The sequence below is a fragment of the Vanacampus margaritifer genome, chromosome 1, assembly GCF_051991255.1.
Source record: "Vanacampus margaritifer isolate UIUO_Vmar chromosome 1, RoL_Vmar_1.0, whole genome shotgun sequence".
NCBI lineage: Eukaryota > Metazoa > Chordata > Actinopteri > Syngnathiformes > Syngnathidae > Vanacampus > Vanacampus margaritifer.
The window spans coordinates 5,820,920-5,847,852 of record NC_135432.1 but is presented as its reverse complement, the minus strand read 5'-3'; the positions used below and the strand labels follow the sequence as shown (position 1 = coordinate 5,847,852).

General features: G+C 38.5%; 3 protein-coding genes across 4 annotated transcripts in view; 2 read left to right on the top strand and 1 right to left on the bottom strand.

The window, feature by feature from the left end:
• Positions 1–241: 241 nt before the first annotated feature.
• capza1b (capping actin protein of muscle Z-line subunit alpha 1b) lies at positions 242–5,531 on the bottom strand. Its single transcript, XM_077568253.1, has 10 exons — positions 5,281–5,531; positions 4,379–4,442; positions 3,817–3,868; positions 3,609–3,672; positions 3,328–3,534; positions 1,977–2,056; positions 1,822–1,900; positions 1,654–1,725; positions 1,486–1,548; positions 242–1,402 (listed from the first exon to the last, which is right to left on the bottom strand). Exons 1-10 carry the CDS (start codon positions 5,317–5,319, stop codon positions 1,262–1,264), a joined length of 861 nt encoding a protein of 286 aa, XP_077424379.1. The 5' UTR covers positions 5,320–5,531; the 3' UTR covers positions 242–1,261.
• A 66-nt stretch (positions 5,532–5,597) lies between these two features.
• On the top strand, positions 5,598–20,166 carry LOC144053584 (acylamino-acid-releasing enzyme-like). 2 transcript variants are annotated; one of them, XM_077568193.1, is made up of 23 exons: positions 5,598–5,829; positions 6,276–6,405; positions 6,481–6,607; positions 6,691–6,778; positions 7,358–7,430; positions 7,571–7,662; positions 9,045–9,119; positions 9,435–9,572; positions 9,687–9,778; positions 9,855–9,895; positions 10,234–10,355; positions 10,464–10,524; positions 10,605–10,702; positions 10,820–10,871; positions 12,075–12,163; positions 12,448–12,583; positions 14,422–14,505; positions 14,728–14,808; positions 17,094–17,182; positions 18,233–18,423; positions 18,551–18,653; positions 19,615–19,721; positions 19,797–20,166. In XM_077568193.1, the coding sequence occupies exons 1-23, from the start codon at positions 5,818–5,820 to the stop codon at positions 19,900–19,902; spliced, it is 2,187 nt and encodes a 728-aa protein (XP_077424319.1). In that variant the 5' UTR covers positions 5,598–5,817; the 3' UTR covers positions 19,903–20,166. The 2 variants fall into 2 exon arrangements, with proteins under 2 accessions (XP_077424319.1, XP_077424312.1); XM_077568186.1 differs by lacking the exon at positions 5,598–5,829 and having other exon boundaries at positions 5,873–6,405.
• A 1,316-nt stretch (positions 20,167–21,482) lies between these two features.
• Positions 21,483–26,933, top strand: part of LOC144053523 (ERC protein 2-like) — an 85,517-nt gene continuing 80,066 nt past the window's right edge. Inside the window, exons 1-2 of the mRNA XM_077568056.1 lie at positions 21,483–21,706; positions 24,604–25,689. Coding sequence (XP_077424182.1) covers positions 24,874–25,689 — 816 coding nt within the window. The 5' untranslated portion in view covers positions 21,483–21,706; positions 24,604–24,873. The remainder of the gene's footprint in view (positions 21,707–24,603; positions 25,690–26,933) is intronic.

Below are 26,933 nucleotides of genomic sequence, written 5' to 3'. Positions count from 1 at the left end.
CAGGACCAACACATTTGTTAAAAACACTTATCAGACCTAACTCAACAAAAATTGTGTTTCCTAGTTTATCAACTGGCACACCTCGGCGATCACAAACGCGATGAAAATGGAATTCCTGAGGTTGAATAATTGAATATTCTAGCCAATAATACCTACAATTTTATGCTCACTATGCACATCTTTTTACACACTTGGATGCCAACCGTACGACTCTTGCACATGTCCAATAACAGCAATCCAGCAAAGTTATTCTGTCCTTTAATTCATACAACAGAATGGGGCAGTACAGGCAACACATGATCAGCACACACAGTCGGTAACAGTCTGAGGGTTTCGCATAGCATCCATTCAAAAATGTCTGCTTTGAAGTATCGGTATACAGTTACAGTTTGATGTGGCCCTTCAGAAGTGAACGTCTTGCTTTGCATGGCGACTGATTTATGTGCTTGGCATTGACCAACAAGTCATTTTTTACAGGACAGTATTTCATGACTTCAAAAGAAAACAGCATATTAAAATAGAAATGTGCATCCGTGGGTGGGAGAATGGAGTTCTTTACCATAGGAAAGAGATTTTGGCAAATATTTTTTCATGTTTTCATTCGTAACGGGGGGGGGGGGGGGGGGGGGGACAGCAGTGGAGGTGATGCTGCCAATGCAAGTGCACATTACAGACGGATTACGTGTTGACTTACACACGGAGGACAACTTGAAAAACGTTCCCTTACTTGACAGACACTAACATGGAAGTTGACACGGCAGGAGCAGAGCTATGCAAAGGATTGTGCTGCTTTGTTGAGCAAACCCAAATGTCCGACTGTTGAATCTCACCGCCGTGATATCAATAAAGGCTTCTTGTTCTTCCTCGTCCTTACATCACGTCGAATTTTTGTCGATCACCTCACAACCCATTCCAAATTCATGCCAACCACAATGAAAACATACTTCCTGGCTACAAAACGCTCTTTTAGTGTTCTTTGTTTCTCACATTTTGATTGACCCAAACTCTCTTTCTTAGATAACTGATTCCATTTTTTTATTTTTTTTTTTTTTAGATCCTGCACCCTGACTCAACAATTCTCACACGCCACACACTTCAGTACAATTCTCCCCCAATCAGTCTGCAATTCTTCTGTTTCGATGAGTTGTTTTCGTTGATTCCTTGCCCCAAACTGCTATCGTTTTGCTTTGGTAAGTCCATGGGTACGATTAGGCAGGACCAGCGGAGCCAAGAATCTCCCTGGCCGGTACCCGACCTTCCACTAGACATTCTGCATCTCCTTGCCAATTTTGTAACTTAGGATTTTATTCCAGTCGATCTTGGTGCGTGTGACGGGCAGCTGGCGGCGCAGAGCCTTAAAGGTCGTATCCGACATGGCCTGGTAGTTCTCGCTGATTGCAGTCTGGTGACAAATGTGGAGGAAAATACAATACATTACGTAGGATATTTTATTATCATTAATCCAACTGCTATCTGATAGTTTACCTGGTAGTCATTTTCAGCATTTTCAATAATGTCAACAAATTCCTTCGCTGTTTGAATTTCATTCTGTTTGAAACACAACAAAGCCATTCTATTTATAATCTTTAACCAAAAAAACAAAGGCGAGTATAACCATTCGGAAGTACAAGGCTAATTTAATGGTTTACTTACAGTCACCGATATCGATTGTTCTATCTCCTTATGACTAACCAGTTGCACATTCCCATCTTCGTAGTAGTGCACCTACAAACAGGAAGAGCAAAGTTAGTCCTGATTTGTCCCTTTCACTTTGACCTCATTCTTCATTCAAGCAAAAAAGGTACACTGAGGCTAACTCACCTGGATTTTCAACACTCCCACAACCTGTGCAGTGGACTGGCCAATGGTAAGTTTCCACTCTGACCTACAGCGACCATTCCTGTTTGGCAATTATAGTTACACATATTACAGTATATGCTAAACTGTTAGATTAGACTTTTAATATAAGGTGGTACCAAAAGTTTTTGGGTTGAAACTGATGTCCCTCAATGCAGGCTATGATCGTTTGCTGGCCATCGACAGTTTTCCCATACACCTGTGAAACACAAAACAATATACATAAGGAGGAAAGCGAGGTTATTCTCGTTCACGGAAACAAATGACATAAACTAAAATTGAAAGAAAAATACCAAAAAAACATTTTCATTCACAAAATAAAAACAAAAACGCATAAAAAAAAAAAAAAAATCCTGTCAATTAATTCAATACACAGCCCGAAACGCAGCATTGAGTAATTTATTTATTTTTGGTTCATATATGAAAAATGTATATGAATTAAAAAAAAAAAAAAAAGCATACAGGTTTATGGTAATTTGTACTTTGCAACAGGAATTCAAGCCACAAATTCGCTTAAGCAATCAAAAACTTGGCAAACAAGGGATAGAAAATGAGACCATCCAAGTTTTATTTAAGACTTTAGGGTCGTGATACATCTAAGTTTGGAAGCAATATTATGCAGTGCCCTTATTGTACTGCAATGTCTATGGATTGTTATACAATACCTGTATTTGACTTGACGATGAATTTTTTTATTCAGTTTTGACTACACAATACTTGATTTTTTTTTTTGCACACAAGAAATTAAGTATTATAACCCTGGAGAGAAAATGGGTCAATGTAGTTTGTACACTACTAAGTGATGCTTGCACTTAAAAGTCTAATTTGTTCCATGATCACACTCGTAACTCGAAGCACTTTTATCTCAAATCATCTTTCCCCATTGAAATAAACTCGTCCAGCCCCACATTGGGCTCCATTTGTTGTATGCGTCTTGGCCACAAGAGGGCAGTATTATAAAGACATACAGGCTAAGTTTGAGTCAGTAAACTGCAGTACCGGTAATATTAGTATTTTTTTCAGAGAGCATAAAAAATATAAGCTTTTGAGTATTTTTAGATTGTCTGTCTACACATGATGCTACTGTTGGCATTCTTATATTGTTATAACACCGCAATGCAGACGCAATTTGTTAGCCCGCGTACGTATTTTTATTGTTGCATTGTGTGCAATTAATGGTGTTTCCTAAGCGAGCAGTGTTATTGTTTTAAAAAATACAATGTGCGTTTCTCCTTGTTTAATTGAGCTTGGCAACAGCTTTTAAAGCCGCTTCTTTGTTTTTGTTGTTGTTTTTTTCTCTAAAAAATAAAGCGGCTTTTTTTGGAAGAATTCTGCTAAATTGTTGCTTCTTGAGAATTGGGTCAACTTGGCTGCCGCCCTCAAGCATCTCAATTTTTTTTCTTCTCTGATTTTCCCAAAACTCTACTCGAGGTACCATTTGATTATTTTTGCATCACTTGCGTGACTCACTGTGCAGACTCCGGTAGGGTAGTGCTCTTTGACGTAGGCACTGAGGGCACTGTCGCAAGAATCCCTCCATGCTTTCAGAGATGCGTCTCCTTCATAAGGCTGCACGTCGCTCACTTCTTTCCGAAGGTGGTCGTATCGGAAAGACAAGTTGTTGCGAGGATCCAGGAAGCGCCCCTGACCCAGGTCACCATGCTCTGTAATCAGGACCTGGAAATATTATTAAATAAATACCGTCAAACGGTATTTTGGTATAAAGAAGGAAATATTATGGTGACGCATACCGGGTCTTCATAGCCATCCAGTCTGGCAGGTGTGAACTGATCCATGTTGTACTGGGCAAAGGAGCTGGACAATTGGGATGGATTCAATCATGCAATTAGGATAATGTTATGTGATATGTATATCTTGTTCCATATGCCACACAGCAACACGATAAAATGTGCTACTACTTTCCTAATGTTAGTGTATTTGAAAATAAGTGGTACTTACTGTGATGCTCCCTCCCTGAGGAGGGTATCATTGTCAAGAAGAAGCCGCACATCTGTAAAGAAAAACATACATGCTGACCTTATCACCTCTCTTTATAAATAGGAATGGAGAAACCCAATTTAAATCCCAGGGATTAACCCCCCCCCCCCCCCAAAAAAAAATACTTAGAATACAACTATGTTCAATATGTGCCATAACATTTCAAACTGATTTGCTATATTATGACTGGCTGCATCTTTATTTATGCGCACAATCTACCACCAAATACAAATCAAAAAGTCAGAATAAACGAATTTGTTTTGAGAAAGTTCTGTACAAAATAATTCTGACTTGATTTATTTATTGCTTTATTCAAAAATATACACTGATTATTACTATTTTTTTTTTGACATTATTAGGCAAAGTTTGCATGTTCAAACAGACTACAGGGACGTAAAAGATTTATCTAGCCCGACCAGTCTAAATAATTTTTTTTTATATTACTAACATATATTTGGCTATTAAAATACATTATACTTAGTTATAAATATATCAAAATACTTAATGTTGAGAAACCTCTTACCATTGAAGACCTCATTGAACTCTCCTGGAGGCGCACGGGTCACAAAGTTGGCTGCAATGCGAACCTTTGAGACCAAAAATAGATGCACAGTATAAACATTAAATTGAGCTGAAATGCAGGATTTTTTTTTACGTTATTTATGTGACTTCAAATTAGTAGTGCTGTCTACAATCATGCTAGTGTAATGTATGCACATTTCACATTCAGTGAAGCTCAATTATGCCCAAAACAAAATTCATCTGCGGCATTTTAACAGGTTCCCTATTGTTTTCTTCGTCCATTAACAACTGGTTTGAATTAGTGAATGCTACTTTAAGGTTTGCAGTCACATTATCATGCCTATGCTCGTGTACAGCAAGCGACCACCTGGTACTTTGATGACTACGTAACAATAACAAAAACAAAAAGAAAAACAAATAGGCATGGGTGTTCATAGCTGGAGTTTACGAACGTTTGCTGCCACTTTGATCCCAGGGTGGGTCTAAAACTAAACGACCTGAAATGGGGACTTGAAGTCATGTGAGGCTACCAAATATTTGAGCTGCAACTGTACCCCTCTGACCCAAGCAAACCTTCCGATTGGCTGACATGCATCCGGGTAAATGCTGACTAGAAGAACTAACTGCAAATTAACAAGTTTATTCAGTAGTAATGTTGCATTTAATTCCGACGCATTCCATGCAAAAATAAAAGAGTATACCACACAATTATCCAGCTAAATAAATTCCGCTAGCTGGAGATGCCTCGCCAGCACTTGCTAAATGGTAAACCAAAGCTATCTTGGGAATACAGTCACATTTGTTATTACACTGCGTCGCCTTATCCCCCCAGTGTGTGAACATTAGTTGTTAGCAAGCTAAAGCAATTGAGCTGTAAATGAAAGAAGTTTCCAAGGTTCAGACCTTCTCCTCGTCTGACAGCGGTTCCTCAAAGTCAGCCATCTTGGCTCATTGTGACCCCACCTACTCGCTCGGACTGATGGAACCTGTGCGATTGGTATCAAGTTCAAAGGAAAGTGTGGCGTTTTCTATCTAAAATGAAAATATCACATTTCACTGTGACGAACATTTACAAGTTTCATCAGCATTTAAAACAAAAACAAACAAAAGAAGAGTTTGGTGGGTGCGGGGGTTTATCCCACTCAGGACTTTTATTACCACTACTTCCTGTTGTTTCACAGAGTAAAAAAAAATCCTTCGAAATAAAAGTATCACCATAACAAAAGGTATACACTATAGACGGCTTTCAATCAGAAGCTCCAGTTTCATACAATTGTATTACTTTTTATAGTTGATTCAGTCTTTATATCGATTTTTTCCGGGTCTTTTATTATTTATTCGGTGCGGTTTCCTTTTATTTTTTAATGACACAAAAGGAAAGTGGTTTGATAATGTGCATTTGCTTCATTGTTTAACCAGTGTGACTATCAACGTCCAGACATGGAGTCACAGGTACATAAATAATCCCATTAGTAACCATAATTTACACAATAGGTTATGCGTACACGTGTTGTTGGTGATAGTTACGCTTTATGTTAATAAACTCATTTAATTGTTATACTTCAAGTCATGCTAGCTCACGGTTTGGTTCCGTATTTAACTCTCAGCTGCTAGACTTGACTACAGGAAGTTCCTGGTTGAAATATCCTGGTTACACATTGACAGACAAAGATGTTGTTGTTTTTTTCATTTTATATTTACTTGGCTACGTTCAGTATTAATACCAGTCGTTAACTAACTAACTTTGTTTGTGCATAATAGGTTAGGCTTTGCTGATGCACATTCCATTCTTGCCAACTGGCTACTCCCTTGCTTTGAAAATGAGCATTGCATTGTTCTCCTGGCGACAAATGGTGCCAATTGCACGAGGTTTGAGTAGCTGTGCTGCGTGTTGTCAGGTGATCACCAACTCAAAGGAAATCGCCAGACTCTACCGAGAGCTCAGCCTCTTCCCCTCACTCAGCAGGGCAGACGTGGGACCCGTCATCACTTCTCAGTATGGAGGCAAATACAGCAACATCTACACAGGTTTGTGCACTGTCAATGTTGAGGAGTTCGCATCACACCATGAACACTGGTATTAATTATAAATATGTGCTGCAGAATGGAGCCAACGCGATCTGGAGCGGAATGAGAAAGTCAAGTTTTGCAAACAGTACATCGTGTTCCATGATGACAAGTCTGTGGTCTTTTCAGCGCCATCGGGAAACTGCACAGAGGTCCAAGGAGTGTATGTACCAAATGTGCAGTCATATTTCGGAGGGATTTTTAAATTGTAATCCACACACTTTTTTTCCCTCCCCACCATGTCAGGTTGCTAAGCAAAGATGCCCCATCTGGAGAAATGAAGGCTGTTGTCAGAAAAAGCACAGTAAAGGGGGAGGAGAACCAGTTTCTGGAGGTTTGGTGTTATGTTTATACTTTAGAGGCAATATTGTCAAACTTTTTACACCATCGGCCATCTAAAAAATTACTTGGCTTTTGTGCCACAGTATTGACAAAGTGTGTAATGAGAGAGAGAGAGAGAGAGAGAGAGAGAGAGAGAGAGAGAGAGAGAGAGAGAGAGAGAGAGAGAGAGAGAGAGAGAGAGAGAGAGAGAGAGAGAGAGAGAGAGAGAGAGAGAGAGAGAGATTTTTAAAGTATACATAATTTATTGTTGTGAGTCTCATACAAGTCATAGTCATTTCTGTTTTGCGTATGCTTGCAAATTGTTGGTGTTTGTACTACTGTACATGTTCTTTATCAGAGATGGGAAATCCAGGTCCCGAAAGTAAAAACCCTGCCACAGTTTGGCTTTAGCTACAGGTGCTTGTACTCAACCGGCAGGTAAACGAGGCCATTACATAAAGCTCCTGTGGCTAAAGCCAAACTCTGGCAGGGTTTTTACCTTTTTGATCTAGTTTTCCCATCCCTCTTCTTTATCTACATTTTGCTATTATTTGCTGTAGTGTGTGAAATCTACAATGACTTTATTCTCCAGATCTGGAATAAAAACAAGATGAAAAGCATCAATCTCACAGCTTTAAAGAAGCATGGGAATGTTTATGAAGATGGTAAGTTACTTCAATAATCCAATTCACTAAAATTATAATAAGATCTCCTGATGACTTTCCAATTCCTAATACAAAATGTTCTACAGACAAAATATGGACTTTAACCCACAGAATAACCTTAATGTGTTTTGTATCCTCAGAGCACTTTGGTTGCTTGGTCTGGTCCCATTCTGAGACACACCTCCTATATGTGGCTGAGAAAAAGAGACTCAAGGCAGAGTCCTTCTTTAAGGTGTGTTAACAGGGCTGCTTTGGTAGTAGATCAGGGTTCACCAATTCCGGTCCTCGAGGTCCGGAGTCCTGCAGGCTTTTAGATGTTTTGCCCACTAGCACACCGGATTCATCTAAATCAGCTCATCAGCATGCCTGATAACAATCCTGATCTTTAGGCCGCGTCCAGACGGAAGCAAAGCCGTGTTTGTTCCTCAAACAAATCTCGTACACTCAGAAGGATTTCAATACTTGCGTGTCTCCAAAAGAAGACGCTGAGGACGTTTAATGGCTGTAATGTATATGCCAAGTCTGGAGTGGCGCCGTAGCGCAGCCACAGGGAGTTACCGATAAGTGTAGAAGAAGAATCAGCGAAGACGACAAGACTTTTTTTTCTAACTTTATTGCAATCTACAGAACAAACATGGCTTTGCATGCATCAAAACAACATGAAAAAGACAAACACAGGAGAAGTGACAATGGCGGGTGATTCAAGTACAACACCGCTTGTTGAACGTGGGAATAAAGCAAAATATTTTGCTGCAAAAGCATAAGCAAGCTAAGGAGACAAAAACGACTACGACGCGGCTATCCGCCATTGTTGTTGACGGTTCGTGCGCAGTCACACGAGAATTGGCGCATACGTCATCAATCTGCGACAATGCGTTGTCATCGAGCTGCGACCATTACGTCATTGCTGGAGGAGTGTCCTGCATATGGTGTCCAGACGGACGCGTACGGGGCGCGTTTTAAAATCCTTCCACTCTGGAGCCCGGTTTCAAAAGTGATCGGTTTCAAGCGCCATCATGTGGACAAACGGCTTAAACGATAGGAAACTTGTGAAGATACATTGAAACTGGCTTTCGTGTGGAAGGGGCCTTAGCATCAGGTGTGTTGGTAGGCGGAAACATTTAAAACATGCAGGACCGGCATTGGTGAACCCTGTAGTAGATTCTCCCTAGAAGTAACCACCATTTTGCACCTTCAATTTAAACCTAGCATTTTCATTAACAAAAAAAACAACAACAAAAACCCCAAACAATAAGTACTTACCAAAAAAATCAGAAGGGCTGTTCCTTCTTTACAGAATTGTATGTTTGTCTGATTGATTGCTAAATGTGTGATTGGTTTGGTGATCAGTTCTCATGAGGACAGGCGATTTAAAAAAAAAAAAAAAAATAATAATGGATGGATGCTTAATATAAATTTTAAAGTTTACAGGAAGAAAATAGCGCCACTCATGACCATTAAGTGTGATGCACATTTTTTGTATTTATTTTTTATTTTTATTTAATCAAAATCATTGTTGTACTTTTACAGTAAAAATTTGTAATACTCTTATGAGCTAAGCAATGTGTCCTTAAAGATATCACAACTATTCTGTGTCTGACTTTCTGATTGCAGACTGAGTCTTCAGAATTGTCGTCTACTGTGGATGAGGACGAGACTTTGAGATCAGAGAAAAAAGAAGCTGTCAAAGTACATCCTAGAAGCCAGTGGTGTCAAAATCCGGTCCTCGAGGGCCTGAGTCCTGCATGTTTTCGAGGTTTCCCACGTTCAACACAGCTGATTCATATTTAAGATCATCAGCAAGCTCTGCTCCAGGAGCCTGATAATTATCTTGATTATTGAATCAGGTGCGCTGGAGTAGAGAAACCTCGAAAACGTGCAGGACTCAGGCCCTCAAGGACTGTATTTTGACACGTGCTGTAAGCACTTTTGAGTCACTTTTATTTTTCTCTTTAGTGTTATGTGGCTAATGCCTGGTATGTTATTTCTTCGGTTGTCCTGAAGGGGGAGCAGTTTGTCTTCTACGAGGACTGGGGAGAGGCACTGGTTCAGAAGAGCACCCCAGTGCTCTGTGTTTTGGACATTGAGGGTAACAACGTTTCTGTGTTAGAAGGAGTGCCGGAGAACATCTCACCAGGACAGGTTGGTGTACATTTTGTTTCTGAATTAAATGGTAAATTCACTGTCAAAGTTTTGGTGAGAATATGCAATATAATTAGGATGTGTGAATGAAATGGCCTCTTTTGGTCTCTGCAGGCATTTTGGGCTCCGGGTGACACTGGTGTGGTGTTTGTTGGATGGAGTCATGAACCTTTCAGACTTGGACTCAGGTCTTGTCCCAACAGGAGGTGATTTAATCATTTTAATTATCAACACATCGTCTGTGTACGTCCCCACCATTCATGTTTCTTCTGTTTCTGTCAGATCATCTTTGTACTATGTGGATCTCACTGGGGGGAAATGTGGTAAGTGCAGTTCGCTGCTACTCACTACTGTGGAATTTGTAAATTAGACTGAGCAAATGGATATGGTTACAGTAATTTCTGGACTATAAGCCGCCATTTTTTTCACTTACATTCGACCCTGCGGCTAATACAAAGGTGCGGCTTATCCATCAGATCACAAGGGGGCGCACTATAAAGGAAGCGCAAGAGCGTCAGGCAGAGCAAAACAAACCAAGTGAGCCCAAATACAGTAGGTAGCTAGCGCGGCTTATAGTTCAGAAATTACTGTACTTTTTTAAATAAATTTTTTTAAACTCCGTTGGCTCACTCGTTTTATATGCATATTTTGTACCTCTCAGAGCAGTTGGCATCTGAAAACAGTGCAGTCTCCTCTCCCAGGCTGAGCCCAGACCAGTGCCGGATTGTTTACCTAGAAAATACTCTCTATGGACCACACATGCAGTGTAGCCGACTGTGTATGGTAATTGCAAAATATAGTTGTTAAGCATGCATTTTTTTGGGGGGGGGGGTATACTTTGTAATGCCAACGCTCTTTTTCTTTTTTGTAAAATTTTATGTTTTTTTCTAGTATGATTGGTATACCAAGAAGACCTCAGTGGTGGTGGATGTGGTGAAGAGACCAGGAGAAGGTAAGTAACATTAGTTGGTCTTTTTATTGCACACTTTCCTCATAAATTCGTCTTGAATGGTTGTGTTTGTGATTCTACAGATGGCTTCACTGGCATCTATTGCACTCAGTTGCCACCTAAATGCTGGTCAGCTGATAGCCAGCGAGTTATTGTTGCCTGTCCCCAGCGCAGCCGCAAGGTTTTTATGGTTCCATAATACTAATTATACAAAAAATAAACAATGGGGGTTTTCTTTTCTTTCTTCCACATACATGCTGAATGTCGTTGATTAAAGGTGTTGTTGTCTGTGTTGAAGGAGCTGCTGATGGTGGATATCAATGCAGGGAGTGTCACCTCTTTGACTTCAAGTGAGTCAATACATACGTAAAGCTCGAAGTTACATGAATGAATGCGTTTGTTTTATCTTTCTGCATGCGTAACTCATTCACTCGCAGCCATTTTCACTGAAGCAATCTCCTTCACTTGCGGCTGTTTTACTGGATTTTGACTGACTGTGCAAGGCCCACACAATATTGTGTTCTGTTGCTATACAAAACCTACCAAAAGATTAGAGTATCTTCTTTCATCAGGAAAAACGTATATTTCTATCTGTTTCCATTTTGCAGAAATTAGCATTAGAATATAGCTAAGTTTCTGCATTATTCACAAATCTATTTCGAATTATGAGTAAATGAGCTTTTTTTTTCCAACATGGCCCTGGTTGATCTCTTTTGCTCTGCTGGCCGTTTGTGTAATAACTGCCATTTCTTCAACTGTTCTTTGCAGTTGAGAGGTTGCATCAAAGCCTTCTGAATGTATGCTCTAGCACAGTGGTTCTCAAACCCCGGTCCTCGAATAACCCTGTCCAGCCTGTTTTCCATGTCTCCCTCAGCCAACATAGCTGAGGATCGTTATCAGGCTTCATGCAGAGCTTGCTGATTATCTGATGGTTTGAAACACCTGTGCTGGCTGTACAGGGTTACTTGAAGACCGGGGGCTCTAGCTTTAAAAACAAAACAAAACATTAAAACGTATAAATACGTCTGTGGGGCACTTACATTTAAAATAGAACGTTTTTGGGAGCAAATGAGTTAATAGTGATTTTATGTGCAGATTGGGAAAAAAAATAATTAAAATATATATTATCACGCTTTGTGAACAACAAGCTACTGTTAAGTGTGGAACTACAACTCAAAGCTAGACTGACAGCAGACTACTTTATTTATTTTTTTCTCAAAATCAACAATCTTTTTTTTTTTTATGTGCTTGTTATGATGCAACACACAGCTGTTCTCCAAACCGTGAAACACTTTGAACACTTTATTTTTGTCCTGATGATAGTGATTCTGACATAAATAGACATAGGAGTGTTGTCCTGATTTATTTTCCACGCATCCCCCCGTCGTCCGGAATTTAGAGTCTAGAGAATTCAAACCAAAACAGACTGGTGGTTTGAGTGGTCACTAATGTTTTGGGGCTTGGATGTCATAGCAGGACGTCCACTAGTCCAAAATGTCTTTTCAGTAATCAACAAGTGTATTTATAGTCAAATGTGTTCCTGTGTTCCGTAGAGTCTGGCATGGGTGCCTGGAATCTGCTGACTGTAGAGCGAGATCTGATGGTGGCAAGCTGCTCTTCTCCAAACTGCCCTCCAAGTCTGGTATTCGTTTCTTCATTCCAGATTGCACGACAGGATTGGCTCTTTCATTAATGGTTCCTGATGAGGATATTACTTGACAATGGCGCTCGTAGCAGTTTCACAATATAATGAATGCGGTTTCATTCAGCTGTCCTGATCTTCCAGAGACGACACTTGTTATTACGGCACAAGCCCAAAAATATTCCAACTGCTAATCAAATCAGTAACTGCATTAGTTAATGTTCCAGTGTATGCAATTGTGTGCCAAAGGGAAAACTGCAATGGTTCTTGTGTCTCATGTCCAGAGAGTGGGTTTCCTTCCGACCAGGGATTCTGAAGAAGTGGTCTGGACTACACTGGAGGAATCTCAGGCAATACCAGAAATTGATTGGCAGATCTTGACGTTCTCCCCTCCCTCAGAGCAAGACAACAGCCAATACCGTAAGAGTAAATTCTGATTTTGGTTTTGTTCCGTTTCTCTCAAAATGTTCATAATTAATCCATTCTGACTATAATATGGTCTTATAATGGCGCTGTTTTAAATGTTACATCGACAAGTTCTCTACAGCGCAATTTCAATTTTGGTTAACTCTTTGACTGCCAGACGTTTTTAGAAAAGGGATGCCATGGGTGCCAGCCGATTTAAGCATTTTTGACTGATCTTTCAAGGTCCACAGAAAATTATGTGTTTGGACTATGGAAACACACATACTACCAAATGAAAGATTGGACTCTCATCTTTCATCAGAAAAAAAAAGTTTGTTTCTACCTTATTCCGTTTTTCAGTAATCAACAATAGAAAATGGTTAGTTTCACCTCTGTTTTGAAAAAAAACGTATTTTAACGTCTTTGGCACTCCTCCATAGGATTTTACAAAACGTTATTTAACGTTTTTGGCAGTCAAAGAGTTAACTTTTAATGTGCTTGTCTTAACTTGTGTGTGTGTGTATTTCGTCTTTGATCATTATTATTATTTTAGGATATTATTATATAATATTTTATTTTATTATATATATTTTTTCTGGAGATATTATTTTATTATATTATTATTGTTATTATTTAATCATGTAAATAGGAACATGTTTCAAAGTTAAATGGTTTGAGTAATTGTTGAAAATATAACACATATTTTGTTTATGTGAACACAAAAATCTATCCAGGCAAACACTACTACAATGTAGGGCTAGGAAAAAAAGTTGACCAAGTCGGCTGGGTTGACGCAAAAATGCATGCGTCGAAGCTATTAAAAAAAAAACAACATATTTGCGGCACCTCAGAGTTGCCAGAACCAATATTTAGCATTTCCGCACGGACGCTTATTGTGAAGCGGGCTCCGAACGGCCATCACCAAAACACTACTAAGATACTTCCTAGGGTTTATGATCTCTTTAGGGAGAAAATTATCATTGCTACATGTCTGATGTTTGTAACAAAACAATCTGCGGCAAAATCCATAAAGAAATTAAAATAATGAATTTATTGGAGCCAAACACGCGTAAGATGGCGGCCCTACGTACGTACAAAACAAGGTGGTATCGACCATCTATTTTAGCATGCAGGCTAAACCAGCCAACATTTGCCGTAAGGACTATTACTACGGTTTTACACCACCAAAGTGTGCAATAACCGAGCCAAATTGACCCAGTTGGCCACAATTCACTTAACAAACGCAAGGGAGTTTGATACGTGGACACTGGCGGACCTTAGAAACAAACTCATTATGCAATACCCTTACCTAGATCAGTGGTTCTCAACCGCGGTCCTTGAGTCTTCCATGTCTCCAACAGCCAACTCGGGCGTTTCAAACCATCAGCTCATCAGCAAGTTCTGCATGAAGCCTGATAACGATCCTCAGCTGAGTTGGCTGAAGGAGACATGGAAAACAAGCTGGATAGGGGTAGTCGAGGACTGGGGTTGAGAACCGCTGACCTAGATTAGCATTAGCAAGTAGCATTAGCAAGTACCAAGCCACAATGAGCGAGTACGTTCATGGATGTAAAATGGAATGGAACCAAAGCAAAACATCGGGGTGATGGCGCGGGATCCTGGAGCATAAAGTATCGATAAATTGAACCTTGATTAATCGATAGGAGACTCAATTTTTTTTAAAAAGTCGTTAGTGACAGCGCTACTATAATGATTAAACAAAAGATATCCATTCATCAATTATCTGAACCGCTTTTCCTCACGAGGGATTAAGTATATTGATTATTTAAGTCTTGCTAATTGTCTAGACTTGAACTATTTATGGAGCATAATTACAACATTCTATTTTCCAGCTGGCCTTGACTTTGAAGCTTTACTGATTAAACCAAAGGAGGTGAAGGATGGAGTCAAGCTGCCTCTTATTGTGACTCCTCATGGTTGGTAGTTAACATGACTTTGATAGCATTTTATTCTACATTGATCAACTTGTTGCACATGAATTATTTTTGATATTATGAATAGAATTATAATACTTAATTATACATTTCATTTGTAGAAGGCCAACATGCTTGGTTATAATGAGTTGGATTGTTATACTATGACTAAGGCATGAGTGTTGAATAATAAACTGGATTTTAAATGATTTTTTTTTGCCGTAGGGGGTCCACACTCTGTGACTGTTGCGGACTGGCTTCTTTCACCCGCTGTGCAATGCAGGTTGGGCTTTGCTACATTATTAGGTAAGAATCCCAAAGTGTGAAATCTTATGTTACATGTTATGTGTGCCAATGCTAAAGCCAAAAATTGTCCTGAAGTCCACAACCCTGGCATATATTTGACCGTTTTTCTCCATAGGTTTGGCACATGTCTTGAAACTGAGATGACATTTTCAAAATACCATGGACAAATCCAAAAACCACCTTACAATTGGTGCCAACTGAATTGCATTCCTCATTGCTTTCAGCAAATTTCCAATGTCTTAGTACATGTCTCAATTGCCTCAGTGGATCTGTACAAATGGTTGTGTACATTTAGCCTGCTGTTAGCACAATGTGCCCACATTGATCACATTTTCCAAATGAATAGATCTTGCTGGATTAGTTGTTTTTCAGTCTAATGGCTGTCCTCTCCAAAACATGTCATCAGTATTTCAGTGTGTAAGTCCATGATATGCGAAATCATCTGTTCAATTGTCAAAATTAGTCCAGCATATCACAGAGGATCAGTGTAGAAGATGGTTGACTTGAGAGACATTCACGACGTTTTTTTCCTTGCTGCATTGCTAGGGAAAATATCGGCTGCGACGTAGATGAAATAAATAAATAAATAAAAGTCACTCAAGGGTTGGGAAACGGCAGCAGTACCACCTGAGCTACGTCACTTCTACTGTTTGCTTAGCTCCAAGATGTTTTTGGTCTTGGAGTTATGAAAATTCCAGCTGACACAAGCGATAATTTAGGGGTGTGAATTGCGTAGTGCCTGTCACGATTCGATTTGATGCGATTAATCCCGATACGAATCGATAAATCCATTTTTATTTAATTTTTTAAATATATATACTCATTTATAAAATACTGATCAGTAAACTTGTACATGTACACTGTAAGATTTTTGTATGAAAATGTATTTATTTACCTGAAACAGGCTTATAAGCCACTGTATTTTACAAACAGGTTGCATTCTGTTTCATGTTTGAACAGTATTATAATAAAATATTAAGGTTTAATGTTCCATTAATATAACATTCTTCCCTGCTTAAAATGTGAACCCTAACCCTAAGTAAGACATTTTGTTGAATACTTCCATCAAAAAGTGATGTTTAAAAATCGATTTGGACCCATATTGAATCGATTTGAGAATTGCGCTCTGTAATATCTTGATATATTGCCCATTCGATTTTTTTTTTAACATTCCTAAGCGATATACTACAGTAACACACAGCAGGAGCTCTGTTGCTCAGTGCATCGATCGGCTGTCTCCCAAGCTGCAGGCCGTGAGTTCGTTCCTCAACCCTTGAGCGACTTTTATTGATTGATTTATTTTTCACTTCTTTATTTTACACTCTTCCAAAGTGTAAATATTACTCAAAAACTGAGTGTATTTGGTCCCACTCTAAATAGAGTCAAATTTACTTGACATAATTTACTGTGTAGTGAAAGTGTTTCAGTAGCTGGTTTTTCATTTACGCTGTGCGCTAGATATAATTTTAGTTATTAGTTTTTCATAAATATACAGAATTTGGGTTACACTTTCTTTTGTTGAACTCTAATGTGTAAGTAACTTTGTGTGGGAAAAAAAAGTGTTGCACTTTCAGTATATCTAACCGCAAACTTTGAAAACTGCTCTTGCAAAATCCCTTTTCCCCTCTGTTTTATATATAATTGTATTTTGTTAGCAGCACCGCTGCTGTTGTGACAAAACATCTAATGATTTTGACTTGCAGTGCTCAGAGAATGCCAAAGGGACGATGCAATTTGGGCGCACTGACATAGAAATTAGATTTTGACACATAGGTAAGCTGTTTTGGGAGAGATATGAGCTTTTGCAGATGATCCACGGTGTTGTGCAAAATCATCCAAGTTACTTTTGGCAAAAGCACAAAGTGAATGCAGATGAGCCAAAGCAATTCTTTGCAGTAACTTGCGACAGTACCGACTCTTTGTTTGGGAAAGGAACTTGGAGAGTGAAGCATGTGTGACCAGTTTTGGGATAGATATGTGCTTTTGCTAATGAACTGATGGGTTTTGCACAAATGTAAGTCTGTTTGGCCAAATGAGCTTGCAGTTTTGAGAATGTCATCTCAGTTTCAAGGAGAAAAACTGTAATAGATTTATATTCCCCCAGCATAAGGCACATTTGTATTTGCTCAACATGAGCATTTTCTTCACATTTATATTTCTTGAAACAATACCAAGCTTTGATATCACACTAGTAGGAATATAGTACAATGTTTGCAAAACTCTTCCTGATAATTTTCAATTCTTGATTTGCACATCCATACTTTTTTGTGCGTGCTTGTTTTCAGTGAACTATCGTGGATCTCTTGGATTTGGCCAGGACAATATTCTCTCATTGCCAGGCAATGTTGGAGCGCAGGACGTCAAAGATGTTCAGGTAAAATTGATAATCGGGCATGCTTGAAAGTAACTCAGTTGGCAATGGTTCTTCTGTTTTACTCCTGTTCCTAACAGTGCAGAGTGTTACTTTAACTCATTCACTGCCATTGACGGCTATAGACGTCAAAAATTCATTTGAACTATTTCTATTAGTTTAACATTTATTCCCCACTTTTGTTAACAAGAGTATGAAAATCTAAAAAAAAATTTATTGTACATTTAGAACAGACATAAAGTTTGTGGTTAATCGTGAGTTAACTAGTGAAGTCATGCGATTAATTACGATTAAAAAATTTAATCGCCTGACGCCCCTAATTTTTTATAATCTTTTTTTTTTTTTTTTTTTTTTTTTTTAATAAATCATTCACTGCCATTGACGGCTATATACATCAAAAAATAATTTGAACTATTTCTATTAGTTTAACATTTTTTCCCCACTTTTGTTAACAAGAGTATGAAAATCTAAAAAAAAATTATTGTACATTTAGAACAGACATAAAATTTGTGGTTAATCGTGAAGTCATGCGATTAATTACGATTAAAAATTTTAATCGCCTGACGCCCCTAATTTTTTATAATCTTTTTTTTTTTTTTTTAATCATTTACTGCCATTGACGGCTATATACATCAAAAATTAATTTGAACTATTTCTATTAGTTAAACATTTTTACATTTAGAACAGACATAAAATTTGTGGTTAATTGTGAGTTAACTAGTGAAGTCATGCCTGACACCCCTAATTTTTTATCATCTTTTTTTTTTTTTAATCATGTCAGGCGTTTTACATTTTTGATAGTAATTAACTGCATGACTTCAATAGTTAACTCACGATTAATCAAAAATTTCATATCTGTTGTAAATGTACAATACAAACTTTTTTTCCAGGTTTTTATACTCTTGTTAGCAAAAGTGGAAAAAATGTACGAATGAATAGAATTTTTGACGTCTAGAGCCGTCAATGGCAGCGAATGAGTTAATTGCAATCGTGAAACCGTCTCTACAATTGATTCTTGCTAACTATGCATGTTTTCATGTGTTTGACCATCAGTTTGCTGTTGAAAGTGTTCTGAAAGGTGACCAGTTTGACGGGCAGAAGTTGGCAGTTTCAGGAGGTTCCCACGGTGGTTTCTTAGCCTGTCATCTCATCGGACAGTATCCCGGTTACTACAAGGCTTGTGTGGCTCTCAACCCTGTTGTCAATTTGGCCTCTATGGCTTGCATCACAGACATCCCAGACTGGTATAGTGTGACATGTTTATTTGTTTGCGTTACTGTTGCTAGTGTGTATCAAAACAGTCCGGTACACTCTGGCAAAAGAAAGTACCATTTTTTTTCCTCTCACTGCTGCTGTTTTTCATTTTTACAGGTGCATTTTTGAGGCTGGCTCGGACTACAGCACAGATAGTTTGCATGAACCTGCCGTTTGGGAGCAAATGTTGAAAAAGTCTCCAATCAAACTTATAGCACAGGTTTGAGCAGCGATTATGTGTCAATTCATGTCAAAATTTGTGATTAATCGTGAGTTAACTATTGAAGTCATACAGTTAATTACCATCAAAAATTGAAATCACCTGACACAATTTGAAAAGAAAAAATCATTTAAGATTATTAAAAATTTGGGACGTCAGGCGATTAAACTTTTTAATCGGAATTAATCACATGACTTTACTAGTTAACTCACTATTAATCACAAATTATATATCTGTTCTAAATGTACAATAAAAAGAATTCTAGGTTTTCATGCTCTTGTTAACTCATTCACTGCCATTGACAGCTATAGACGTAAAAAAATTCATTTGAACTATTTTTATGAGTTTAACATTTTTTTTCCATTTTTGTTAACGAGAGTATGAAAGCCTAGAATTTTTAGAATATATATTTTTTGTACAGTTAGAACAGATATAAAATTTGTGATTAATCGTGAGTTAACTAGTGAAGTCATGCGATTAATTACGATTACAAATGTGCCCCTGATGCCCTTAATTTTTAATAATCTTTTCTTAAAAAAAAAAAAAAAAAGCATTTATTTATTTGTTTATTTTTAATAGTGTTTTTTTTTTTCTTAAAGAAAAGATTATTAAAAAATTAGGGGCGTCGGGCGATTACAATTTTTAAACATAATTAATCACATGACTTCACTGGTTAACTCACGATTAATCACAAATTGTATATCTGTTCTAATGCAAAACAATTCTATGTTTTCATACTTTTGTTAACAAAAGTGGGACAAAATGTTAAACTAATAGAAATAGTTCAAATGAATTTTTGACGTCTGTCGCCGTCAATGGCAGTGAATGAGTTAACAAAAGTGGAAAAAAATGTTAAACTAATAGAAATAGTTTAAATGAATTTTTGACGTCTATAGCCGTCAATGGCAGTGAATGAGTTAACCGGTGCTAATCCGTTTGTGTACATGTTTCATAAATGTAGGTGCAGACGCCCGTCTTGCTCTTGATAGGAGAAGATGACAAGCGTGTGCCTCACAAACAAGGAATTGAATATTACAGGGCTTTGAAAGCAAAACAAGTGCCTGTCCGGTAAGCAGCTTTGATGACTTACCGCTTTTGTTATGTGAGATGTTAATTCTCTGATGCGCTGATTTTTGTGTGTAGTTTGCTGATGTACCCGGGGAACAACCATTCTCTGTCCAATGTGGATGCGGAGTCTGATAGCTTCATGAACAGTGCTCTATGGATGATACAACACTTGTGTGAGTGATGGGGCTCGAATGAAAATATTAGTGTGTCAACTCTAGCAAAAGATAACGGAATACTAACAAGAGGGGTTCTTTCCAGTTCTTGGGATGTTGTGAAGCCAAAGCAAATTAGTGGTCTGGGACCACAACATATCTTGCATTCATTAATTTGATTCTGTCTGTGTCTTTGGTGATTATCAAAATATCTACTACAATGTGGATGATTATTTTTAAAATGTTTTAACTCTACTAAAACTTTAATAAAGGCTGTTTTGAATAAGTGTGAATGCTGCCGTTATTCCATAATTGTGCATTCATAATGTTGTAGTGTTAGGACAAACCTCTTGCTTTTGTATTTCACTTTGTGGAGTAAAATTTCAGTTTCATTCATAATTTGTTTAAAGTCAAATAATTAGTCCTTTTATATTCTATGCCTCACCAGTGGTCATAAGCTTTGAGTTATCGCCAGGTTAATGTGAATTATTCGGGTTGCTTATTTAAGGTGTTTGTTTGATTTTATAAATGCCTACAGGTATAGATAAAATTTGACTGAGCATGTACATTTTTTCCTGGAAATATATTTAGTTTTATTTATTGTGTTTGAATTTAACTGTGTTAAATCAACAAAAATGGTGGTAGTAGTGCAAATCTTGAAACTTTGGAAGCGTAAATGCTAATGGTGGGAATCTTTGAATGTCTCACGATTCGATCCGATTTTTGGTTCTGCGATTCGATTTAGAATCAATTTTCAATTCTGAACGATTTTTGATTCAAAATGATTTGATCGACAATGATTTTTGCTTCAATCTATAGATGTGCAAGGAATTGTAATGATCTACTCCAGTCTGACTCGCTAATGCTAATTAAAAATAAAAACTCGCTACTAGCGGCACTTTTATCACTCAAAAGGACGGCTCCACGCTGGAAAAAAAAACTTTTACTGGAATAACTTGATTGTGACTTTTTCCTTCTACTCTCTAATGTGGTTACAACTTAAGTGAATTAGACCACACTGCCCCTCAGTGGCCAAACCTGGGTACAACATAAACAGCGCTCCAAATAAAGGCACACACAGACAAAGGCAAGACAGTAAACAATAATTTAAATAAAGTCGATTTTGGGACATTTAAAATCAATTCTGAATTGTACTAAATGAGAATCACAATTCTTATGAGAATCGATTTTTTTTTTGTGCACACCCCTAGTAAATGCCATAAATGTATTTTTTTTATGGTAAAATTACAAAATTTACAAGAGGGACATTGAAACCATCCCAAAAACGGTCTTTCCACCACATTTGCACAAGTTCTCGCAGAACATGGACCTGTTGGTCTTGGAAGGGTCAAAGTTCATGGGGGAATCTTGAAACAAAGAGTAAAACAGCAGAATGATGAGATCAGAGGGTGCTTTGACACAGGCACAAGAAGAAAGGTTTGCAAAAATAAAAAAGCTGAGATGTAAAAATGCGGGTCATGAGCTCTACTGTATGGCAGAAAGACAGTTGTTTTTATTAAAATAAATAAAAGTTTTATGACCAGTTGACGTCCATGTAGGTGTCATCATTACACTAGGTGTGATGATGATGACGAAACGGTCCAATCACAGTTACAGCCGTACAGGGCTAGTGCAGCAGTCCTGCCGCGCACGCGCCGACAGTTGGGAGCGCGCGCCCACGCGGACACTACGAAGGATGGCAGCGGAGGTCACGCGCGCACGAGGCAGCAAGAGACAAAGCTGAACGGATGACACCGTGACCGCGATGGAGTCGTCTGCCCCGGACAGGTGCAGGCTGGAGCGAGGAACCGGACACCGGTTGATGGAAGACAGGTGCGTCCGCGTCCGCGTTAGGTGCGGGTGTTCCGTGTTCCGCTGCCGCTGCCAACATGAGTCAAACGCATGCATGACAACAACTCCGTGTTTGAGATTAATTATTATGTAAGGCATCGGACTCGTGTAGCATGTAGCCGTGCGCATATGAGCAAGAAACTAATCCCCTCATGCAGTTGTAGTAGAGTTTTGCCGTTTTGCACTTGCATGCCATCAAAATAGTGGATGGCGAGTTTAAATGTTTCACTAAGGTGTCCCGGGCGTTCATTAGTGACGTCACTCGGCGTTTTGTTCCAGGCAACAGCTGGCCCATCACGACAATTAGGGGGAAACAAAGGCAAGTGAGATACTTCCAGTTGCTACCTTATTTGTTTCGCTTAGTTGCTCAACGGGTTCATTGTGCAACTTGTTAGTGTGGCTGTTAGTTGCCCACGCCGGTTCGAAACTGGTCACCGGCCACATTTATTGCAATGTAGCAACATTTTGGATGATTCCCCACAACAGTTCCAATTCATTGTGTGCAACAATGAGGGATGACGGATTGACAGCTGTGTTATGAGTGACAAGCAGATTTAACCAATCACTCAGTTGGATGTTGTGCAGTGACCACCAGCGTCCGTCCAATCCTTTTGGATTAGAGGAGGGATTAAGTTTGGATTTGACTATGATTTACAGGCCATTCCAATATCTGACCCATCAGATAGATGTGTTTTTTAATTCTTGGTGTGTGTGTGTGTGTGTGTCAGTTCTGACATTGGCTTCCCGTGCTTGTGTGGGTTTTCTCTGCATGGATATTCCTGTTTCCACCCACCTTCCCAAACATGTTTCTTACGTGACTTGAAGAATGTCATTTGTCCTGTACGTGTATTGTATGCTTCTTTGTCTGTATTTGTAGACTCCGCCTCTCGCCCCATCATCTGAGATTAGGCAAACTCACTTGCAACCCTAGTGACGATAAATGATAAATAGGAAAATAATAATAAGTACTTTGTCTTGCTTATCACCTCCCTACGATGCGCTCGTGATCCAATAATCTTGTACACCGAGCCACACGTTTTAATTTGGGGTCAGGTGTAGGTAGACGAACGCCACATCGTCCGAACTAAATGAGAAGTTTCACAGCATGTGCTGAACATAATCATTCGTGGTGCGTTAACAGTGCCAGCAAATTTTTAACCTGGAGAACCTTCTCTAACGATAATCTATGACAGCTTTCATGAGGTTGAAGGTCACACCATTTAACATCTGATCTGATGAATTTGGTCTCAGGTCGTCAGTTGCATTTGTAGATGGCGTCCAGTAGAATGTTCCCAAATACAGGGTGTCCATAAAGTCTCTTTAACATTTCAAAAATTTATTAAAAATGCAATTGATTAGATATTTTATTTAGATTTGTTCTATTGTATTCAGCATTTATTAAAGTTTTTTTTTTTTTTATCACACTGCATTTGTGTGTTTCAGGGATCCTGTTTGTCAAAGGTCAAAGGTCGCCCACTCCTTCCTTTATCTAACACTGTCCCTGTCTCCATAAATTTCTTGTGCCATGCACGAATTGACGGACGTGATGGTGGATTTCTTCCATACTTATTTCGGTAGTTTCGCTGAGTCTGCCTATCCGATTTTGTTTCAATAAACCATGAGACACGTTGCGCCTTCTCTTGAGGGGTAGCCATTTTGTAGGGGTTCATTCAACATCACCTCTTTGACAAACAGGATCCCTGAAACACACAAATGCAGTGTGATAAAAAAAAACTTTAATAAACACTGAATACAATAGAACAAATCTGAATAAAATATCTAATCAATTGCATTTTTAATATTTTTTTTAAATGGTAAAGAGACTTTATGGACACCCTGTATAATTCTGAGAATCCATCAAGTATTTCTGTTATTTGTTGCTGGTTTATTTATAATTGGTGACAAAGTGAATCGAGTCGATCAGTTGGTTCCATTCTGTTTATTTTTGTGGGGCGAATTTTGAAAGTTGTGCAAACTTGTAAAACTGCAAAAAATGTATCATAGAGCATAATCTCAAATTCAAATGTGTGAGCTACACCTCAATTAGATTGAATACAAATAAATAATTTAACACTCGACCAGAAATAATATAAAATGAAATGCAATTCTCTATTACCGCACAACCGCATAGTGAGAAAAAGGCTTCGTGTCCATAAATTCTAAAATACTGCAGCAATTATTTCGATTTTTTTTCAGAGGTTAAAGCAGACATGAGTAGAGATGTGTGCGATTAAACCCTGGAGAACCCATTGGGTCAAATTTGGCCCCTATAAATTCTGCTACTCAAATAACAAAGACTTTTTTTTATTTTTATTTATTTTTTTTTACAAATTGATCTTCAAAAGTCCAGAGTGCCACTTCTGACCCCTGCATGGGGCCATCTAGTGGATGAATATTGCACTTACATGAGCCAGAGTGGTGGTGACAAGATGGCTGGCAACATGCTGTTTTGTTGAGCTGGAAATCAATCCAAACAAAACTATCTTCTCAGCAAACCATCAGATGGTAAAATTGTATTTATTTTTTTTTTGTTAATCTATTTCATATCATGTTGCAGAATGCCTAGGAGTATGTTTTATATATATATATTTTGATAAATTAGCAACTCTGAGCTAGTTAAAAAAAAAAAGGGTTAAAATTGAAAAAACATATATTTTGGTGTTCAGTGAACTTATAGCAGTCATTTAATATATAATTCATAATTTTCCAAAGAAGAAAAGGGTTCTTGGGTTGTCCAGGGTTAAGCAACATTTAGGTTTTGTACATTTACAGTTGTGCTCATAAATTTACATACCATAAGCCCAACTGTAATTAAGATTCAGCACTGATCTTTTTTTTTTTTGACTGATTTCTCTCTTTTTTTTTTTTTCATTATCAAGGATCCATGATGTCCGGTCCTGCACCTGAAACCAAGTCATGTTGGGTTGCTGTACTTGGGAGCCCTGTTGCCTGTTGCCCACGGCAACCCCTTTCTGTTATTAGGACAAAACCCTTCAAGTTTCTTCCTCAAGCCCTCATTGAATCCACGATGGGCAGGTGAAAACCGAGAGGCCAAGAGTTGGCCCCACAATCCACACGGAATCCATAAAGGGATACAAAACCATTGACCTTAAGTGTATCATAAACATGCCAAACTTAGCCGTATAAAAATGCCTCTAAATATTCGAGCCAAGCCGACGCAGAGCAAGCTGTCCGCTGCGTCAAAGAGCAGCGGGCACGCAGATGGCGCCGCATCTCATTCACACTTTTCAAGGTCTGCAAAACAAGCCAAAGGTAAACAAGCCAAGACCAGTTCAACACCAGGCTGCCGCTCCGGACTCGAGCCCGGCTCAGTGTCCACACCCGTTTCAAAACCACCAGCAAGTCAAGGATCAACGTCGAGGCTGAAGAAACCTGGCGTCGCAGCACATACAAAGGAGACGTGCGGTTCGGCAACAGCCCCGGGCGGTAAAACTTTGTCAATGGAAAACATCCAGTCTTTAAACGCGGCGTACGGCACCTCGGGCACATACTCCTGTGAGCGGGATTCTTTGGAACCTTCGGGAAGTTACCCGAAAGGCACCATGACACTTGGAAGGAACTCCAGCCGCTTCTCCTACGGCGGCCGCGGCGCCGGTGTGGGCAGCAGCCCAAATGTCAACTCCACCGACCCCGATCACATGTCCAACCACTACGGCAAAGACCAAAGCTTTCAGTCCGGGAGACGTCCACAGGCGCCGGATTCCACCGGTTACCAAGAACCTCCCGCGTCTGATCTCCAGGCTCAGCTGAGAGAGCTTCAGAGGGAAAATTACAGCCTGAGAAGAGAATTGGATGGAAGCAAGAACGGAAGGACGGGCCACGGTATCAACAATGTCAACTTCTGGAGTCCGGACGTCAAGAGAGACAAAAGCGTCAGGCGGGAGGACGGACCGAGGACCTCCACACTGAAGGACAATTACAGAGCGGATCAAGATAACATTCAGGTAAGTCATCATTTTTTTTTCATGTTTTTTGGAACGAATCATTTGCTGAATGATCCACAAGTGTTCACATCCACGGAAATGTTACTGCACCAAAACGAGTCAACAGTGACATCAACAGTGAGCCACGGTCACACAAGTCAATCTGTCTTATTTTGTATTCACGTGTCCCGTAGACATCGCACCTCTTCTCAAAACTTCTGTGTACCCGCTGTTAAGGTTTCAAAGAACAGCTACTTTCCGGTTCCCTTTGGAAAGATGCTTTCAAGGCTCCGAGCATGGAGTTTCCATGGGAACGTGACTTCTTAGTGTTTGCCAGACTCGAACACAGCTTAGCAACTATTCCTCAAGGCAACACATAAATTTTTTTTTTGAAACATGAGTGGAATTTTCACATCCAAGGGTGTTAGTTAACAACAACTAAATAACTAAAATTGAAAAAATGATGAATGAAACAAAAACAAACTTCATCTTACATTTATAAAATTAACTGCAACTAATTATAATTGTAGTAAAGAGCTTTCTGGGTTCTTTTTTTAATTATTATTATTATTATATATATTTTTTAAATCTTGCATTCAACAAATTCTCTGTTTACAGTATTTAAAAAATAGCTAATAAACACTGAACTAAAATGAAGCATTAAAAAAATATTAAAAACTAATCAACCTGCTTTAAAAAACTAATCAAAACTAACAGAATTATAAAAGTCACAACAAAATAAAAAATAACGGTAATGAAAAACCCAAAACAAGTATAACTTTGCTTTTATATTTGTGGTAAATTTCACTTTTTTTTTTATTATAAATAAATAAAAAAAATCGACTGATTAAATTGAAAGGAAATATATAATTCAAAACTATGTTACACTAATTTGTTCTTTAGTATTTATTTAACTTTACAATTCTCTCCTTGTTGTCCCTCTGACTATTTTATGACTAATTAAGAATATTGTATAATAGACTGCCCTTGGTAATCTTTTTTTTTCCCAATAATTCTTGTGTGTTTTCCATGAAAATTTGGAGGGGAAACCCCCCAAAACATAAAAAAATAATAAAAAGAAATCTGCCAATTAAGACTCTCGCCCTGGAATTTTTTTAAACACTTTTCTGGAGTACCAAAAAAGTCTGAAATGAAGATTCAAAATCGCGCCTCAACACCAACGTTTCGTCTTATATCGATATTTTAGTAAATAAATATATTTTATATCGTTTTCCTCAAATGTTTAAACTTTCCATATGTTTGGT

What these genes read in the sequence shown, in the direction of transcription:
- LOC144053584 (XM_077568186.1), top strand. Translation starts at nt 6,153, where the DNA reads ATGCACATTCCATTCTTGCCAACTGGCTACTCCCTTGCTTTGAAAATG. An exon ending in GTCCCCAGCGCAGCCGCAAG is followed by an intron (nt 10,703 to 10,819) that starts GTTTTTATGGTT and finishes TCTGTGTTGAAG; the next exon opens with GAGCTGCTGATGGTGGATAT. An exon ending in TCTTATTGTGACTCCTCATG is followed by an intron (nt 14,506 to 14,727) that starts GTTGGTAGTTAA and finishes TTTTTGCCGTAG; the next exon opens with GGGGTCCACACTCTGTGACT.
- capza1b (XM_077568253.1), bottom strand. Translation starts at nt 5,319, where the DNA reads ATGGCTGACTTTGAGGAACCGCTGTCAGACGAGGAGAAG. An exon ending in TGGATGGCTATGAAGACCCG is followed by an intron (nt 3,535 to 3,608) that starts GTATGCGTCACC and finishes TAATATTTCCAG; the next exon opens with GTCCTGATTACAGAGCATGG. An exon ending in ACCCTACCGGAGTCTGCACA is followed by an intron (nt 2,057 to 3,327) that starts GTGAGTCACGCA and finishes TGTGTTTCACAG; the next exon opens with GTGTATGGGAAAACTGTCGA.